Source organism: Porites lutea, chromosome 14 (genome assembly GCF_958299795.1).
Source record: "Porites lutea chromosome 14, jaPorLute2.1, whole genome shotgun sequence".
Classification (NCBI taxonomy): Eukaryota; Metazoa; Cnidaria; class Anthozoa; order Scleractinia; family Poritidae; genus Porites; species Porites lutea.
Genome location: NC_133214.1, coordinates 1,618,936 through 1,624,935, shown reverse-complemented (window position 1 = coordinate 1,624,935; position 6,000 = coordinate 1,618,936). Strand labels below are relative to the sequence as shown.

Here is a 6,000-nt window from a genome sequence, read left to right as displayed (position 1 = left end):
TTTGCGATATTGCTGGTTAAGCATGTTTGAGACTATCACTCTCCCAGATAGTTTAGAATACTTGATCAGATTTGCAACCTATACCCTTTTGAATGTTTGGTTTGTTCTAAGCTAAAATAAGAACTAACATGTTTTGTGTCAGTGAACCATGTGATGTCAGACAGTAAACCGTTCCAACAAAGGTTGGAAAGGGCGACTTTTATCTTTTTGTACGCAAATCAGCTGTCCTTTTAAATCTGAGGGTGGATTTCCTCTGTTGGGTAATTTTTATATGCATGTACATGTAAAATTTTACTGGCATAAATAAAATAGAGGCAAGACAAGGAAAAATTAAAGCTATGTACATTCAATGTAGCGTTGAGCTAAACATGAAGTTGAGTGAGGTTCAACTTTGATGTTTATGCTCAACCATTCATAAACTGACTCCATTTTATTTGCAAACGTAAATTTTATGCACTTACACACGTAAAAATTTTAGCAACAGTGGAAATCCACCCTTACAGAAGACCATTTTTCATGCATTGGTAAGTATCCTAAAATGCTACCTAGGAAGTGGCCTTTTCTGCATTCTGGTAAAACATAATTTTGCCTGACAGGGCAGAAAATTACAAGAAAAAACCCACTGTCCACTAGATTGAATTCTCTATATATGATAGGGAAGGAAAAGGAACCTCTGTGTGCTGCGCATGCGTTAATCATGCATTATAAAATGGATTATGCATTTTTCTAAGTTGTAAAGGTCAACTATACTAAAAATATACTAAATTAATATTCTTGCATGAAGCGCTTATAATTTCAGGGTGATCAGAAGTTTTTCAAATCGGCAATTTAATAGTTGAAGTTGGTGGCTGATTTTACCGTCTTTTACTACATAATAGTGAACTTACGCAATAGAACGGGAGAGGAAAGAAGACGGCAAACTTTGTGTGACGAGCGTGACAATAATTTTGGTTGAACAACTTTTCCGCCGTACTTCACCCTCCTTTAAAAAGGTCTTTTTGTAAAAGACCACAAAACGTTAACTTAAGTGAAGATCACCACAAAACACATACGTAACAGGCCTGTCACGTTTGTCATGCACAGGCATTTTGCCGTCCTCTTCTTTCTGCCGTCCTGTTGCGTAAACTCACTAATAATAAGAAGACGAATATAGCACGGCAGAGTAGCTAACCTGGCTATGATCTTACTAGACCAAATAGCTTTTGGGCCAGCATGAAAACCATACCAGATAGTGGTGGTACATCCAGACCTTCAGATAAAGGGGAGGCGGGGATCATCCACACCCTGAGATAAGGGGGGGACCTCAGTCTCAAAAAAAATTTTATTCAGCCCCTCGGGCCTCAGTTTGGTCTAAAAATAATAAGGGAGGCTGGGGGGCCCTCCCATGGATCCACCACCAGATACGGCTTCTGTTCACATATAAAAACGGTGCTTTTGGCGTGATTTCTGTAACAGAGCAAATCTGTGTTGCACTGTGTCAATCTCTAAAGTATATGGTCACATATTGGATAGGTGTTATACTGGATAGCCTTTCGTGTTGGCATGAAAAACTATCCTGTATAGGGTGAACATATCCTTAAAATAAGTGTCAAATTTTCTAGGGTTGTCGACTGACAGTGTTAAATGACCTGAGGCCTGTTCTCTAGCAGTGGTTTGTGCCCCTGGCAGCTTATTTTTGCTTTTGGACAACAAGGGACTTTTTTTCATAAACACAGTATGATTGCACATGTTCATAGCCCATGAACTGATAATTTATCTCCTTTTTCCTTTGTTGCACACAGAAAAGAATCTGCATGTAATTATAGCAAAGAAAATAGGACACGTGCACACAAATTTATTTAGTTGCCAGAGAGGGGCTTAAACCTCAGTCCTGACAGTCTGAGGTTGTAATATTTTCTCATCTCATAATAATAAAATAAGATCTTGCATAATTTGGGCACCCTCAGCTGAGTATTGGTCTACACTATTAACCCGTAATCAGTGGACATGTCAACCAACATTAGTAGCCTGCTCTCGGTGTACATTTCAGTCGACATCAGTTGGCCGTGTGTTGGCCAACATGCTGATCCAAGTATTGGCCGATCAACCTATACTCAGCTGAGGGGTGCTGAAATTACACAACACCATAAAGTATTTTGTAATAAGTATTATTTCATCGGGAATGGTAATGATCTCCTGTTTTTTTCTAGGTCGTCGAATATCTTCTACCAGGTACCATGAACCTTTGCAAAGAATTCACTCCCGTTCCCGTTTGCACAAGCTAGACAAAACCGATGGCAGCTCAAGAAAGGAAAAGAGAAAATCTCGAGAGCTGAGAGAGGTTGATGTTTTACCAAAAATCAATGAAGGACAAGAGCATAAAGGTCATTACAGTGATTCGGATGAAAGGCCTCGCAGCTTGACAGATTTTCCGTCAATTAAGAAGCGTCATCATCATCACCATAGACATCACAGCCGGCATCATCATGAACCAAAAGATGTCAAGGATAAGAAAGAAAATAAAGATGCTAAGGATCTCAAAGATCTCCGAGAGAAATCTCACCATCACCATCATCGGCACCATCATCATCGTCGTCCCCCAATACCTGCTGTTCATCAACACAGGACCATTTCCGAGAGGGAGCAGCTTCAATCTCGGCTTCGTTCTGGAGCTCTAACACTGCGAGAGATCGAACCCATCCAAGAACGTCTAGCTACTGAAAAAGATGAAGCAAGCCAGTTGGCTAAAAGAGATTTAGAAGAGATGGCATGTAAGTTATAATAAGTTAGACAGATGTTTTACTAGTGTCTCTTTTATAACCAGAACTACAGTTAGCTGTTTCTTATAAGACCCCCCCCCCCCACCCCCCCCCATCTCTTCCCAGTATATATGCCCATCCACCCATCTACCTGTAGACAAAAATACATCAATTATAAGCACCTCCAAATATAAATGTTTAGACTAAAGTCCTAGGCTTGCAGCCTTATTTGCCTGGAGCAACGTGCTTAGATAGTGCTAACCACTCCCTGTCCCACCCCCATTACTGTGACTGCTTTAAAAAATGATGTTCTCCTCAGGGCATCGTTTTGAGGACCTTAGAGGATTGAGAAGACGCCGCCCCCATCTTCCACGCCACAAATCTGGGATGAAAACACATTTTAGCCACACAGATATCAGCAAAAGTCTTCAGCGATTTCCTGTCAAGTATGATCATAGCCCTCGTGAGGTAAAATGAATAAATCCTGTAAGCCCTGAGAGTGATCAGCATCAAATTTCTCCTTATAATATCAATGCTTTGTAAAACAGAGTGGTCGTGAGAAATACGGACATGATCACACAAGATGGATAAATTTGCTTGATGTTTTATCAACTTCTCCCCACTACTTTTATAGGAAATGAATAGGGGCAACAATAATTGTTGAGAATTCAAACTTTGATCTTAGGGTTTAAAGGGTTAATGGAAATTTTTTTGATCAGTTTGAAGATTAAATATATAACTGTTCAATGATTGTCTTTGAATTCAACAGAGGATTGCATGTTGTTTGTGTTGTGGTTATGAACAATACGTTCTTGAAATTGCTTATCCTAGCAGTGTGTGGAACACTTGCCAAACATTAACCTTTTATATGGCATATTGCTTTGCGTGAGTCTCTTAGTGGCTCAGGGGAGGATTGACGTTGCTTTAGTAACCGTTTATTAAAAGCCCTGAAAGTGATCAACATCAAATTTCTCTGTGTAGTATCAACGCTTTGGTCGTGAGAATTACAGACATGATCACACAAGATGAATTTGCTTGGTATTTTATCAACTTCTCCCCACTACTTCTGTACAAAATGAATTTGGGTAACAGATGAGAATTCAAATTTTGATCATAGGGTTTAAGGGTTAAATTATCTTTCAGGCATTCATAGAGTTGGAACAACTAACAAAGCATGGAGAAGAAATGGAGTGGAAAGAGACTGCACGTTGGATCAAGTTTGAAGAAGATGTTGAAGAGTCCAATCGATGGGGAAAACCACATGTAGCTTCACTTACATTTCACAGTCTCCTGGAGTTACGCAAAGGATTGGAAAAAGGTGAATAGTTCTTTTCTTTTTTGGTGCAAGAAGTCAGCTACAAAAGAGCTGAAAGCTACTAAAAGCAGGCAGGCACTAACTGTCACAGTGTGCCTAGTTTATTTTACGCAAATGGCCTGGGACCTTGTTCTGGTCTTTGTGTTCTTCCACCTTGTAACACTTGTATTAAAAAATAGGGGTGTAACGATTCATATTCCTTGTGGTTTGATTCGATTTTGATTATTGCCTTTCGAATTCAATTATGAAAATGTTTCTTAATTCTTATAACATAATGTGTAATGTAAACAACATGCAACCCTAAACCCTCAATTTGAGAGTAGTAGCAGGGACAGGAGGATTCATGGTCGCTTGGTTCGTGGCCATGTTTGAGAACCTGACAAAGAGCATGTCGCACATAGTTTGCCTTATTTGGAAATTCTCAAGGGGTGGTTGAAGGACAGCATTTTTACCAGGCAACACAAAATGGCGCATGAAATGCTATCATCTTTGCTCGTCAATCATAAACGCACAATTTAAAGCGTTCTGGATTCCGATTTTGCAATCTAATAACTCACTAAGGACACCCTGGAAAAGGTGTGCAATAATCAAACCAAAATCAAAACGTGGAAGCAACGAATCGTGAATCGAACCGAACGGTCATAATCGCGATTTTCGAGGATTCGATTAATCGTTACACCACCATTAAAAAAGTTGTTTTCATTTATGTCGTCAATTATATGTCATATTGTCCTCAGTATCTTCAAACTGACAGGACAGAAGTGCATGGGGCCATAAAGAGTCTTGTCTGGCTTTTCAGGAAATAGATTTTCTCCCGTGCAAGCAGCTGAAACCCAAAGGTGTAGCTGCTACAGGTTAAAATTATATTCAAGTTAAAATTTTTTGACCTAGGTTGATTCTCAATTTCCTTTGTCTCCTAACCCTAATTCGTTAGTTATTGTTAGGGTTAGGAGAGAAAAGAAATCAACCTAGGTTAAAAAATTTTATCCTGAATTTAGTTATGACCTGTAACAATAGTCCAGTCAAGTGAACTAAGAGAAGCTTTTCACAGTGTATGCCCTATTATCGTTGCATTTCATTAAGGTACTTTAACCCCCTGTTAAAGCAAACTAAGAAATTTTTGTCTTCAATAGATCTGTTTCTTTTTTCTTAAACAGGGACTGTGTTACTAGACCTAGAGAAATTTGATTTGCCAAGCATCGCTGAAGCTGTTGTGGAAAACATGGTCATCACTGACCAATTGAGCCAAACAAACAGTAACAAAGTTCTGGCAGCTTTACTTTTACGACACAGGCATCAGCATCAACTGACCCCTCCCATGCCAAGACGTCCTTCATCTTACAATCTTCTGGCGATGGCGAAGAAGGAGTCTAAAACCTCATTCCCTCCAGTTGATTCTGAACATAAAATACCTGTAGCAGAGACCGAAGGTGAAACAGTGGAAGATGGCACCATTCGGTTAAAAATTGATGATTCTTTTGATGATGTGGCTTTCCAAGAAATGAGCCAGGTACTGAAAAATCCTGATGTATATTACATATAAAGCTATTCATAAAATTTTTGTGTGTAATCTTTCTGAGAAAGTGGAGAAATGTTCGGCTTTGTATAGACAAGCCTTTGATTGACCATATTCCGGAATTAAAAATAAATTAATATTAAACTTTTGAGATCACTCAGTTGATTTTTCACAACATCATTAATCCTGTAACTCTTGGTCGAAATACAGCTTTGAAATACCATTAGCTTTGCAGTGGTCCACAAATCTTGGCAAAAGAGATTTGTTACAAAATTTCTGTCTATTTTTATTCTGGAATACAATCAATCAAACACGCACTTATTGTCTTACATTGATTGAATAAATACAAAACCAATAATCTTTTTTCATCCACTCAGCATTCTACAAACATGTATGCCCCTGTTTGTATCCTAAAATAATACTTCCCTTTT

The 6,000-nt window shown here is 38.8% G+C and overlaps 1 protein-coding gene across 1 annotated transcript in view; it reads left to right on the top strand.

Moving 5' to 3' along the window:
* LOC140924093 (band 3 anion transport protein-like) overlaps positions 1 to 6,000 on the top strand; it is a 59,500-nt gene that overhangs the window by 875 nt on the left and 52,625 nt on the right. The window contains exons 3-6 of the mRNA XM_073374092.1: positions 2,190 to 2,750; positions 3,058 to 3,206; positions 3,882 to 4,056; positions 5,211 to 5,563. Of these exons, the coding sequence (XP_073230193.1) occupies positions 2,190 to 2,750; positions 3,058 to 3,206; positions 3,882 to 4,056; positions 5,211 to 5,563 (1,238 nt within the window). The remainder of the gene's footprint in view (positions 1 to 2,189; positions 2,751 to 3,057; positions 3,207 to 3,881; positions 4,057 to 5,210; positions 5,564 to 6,000) is intronic.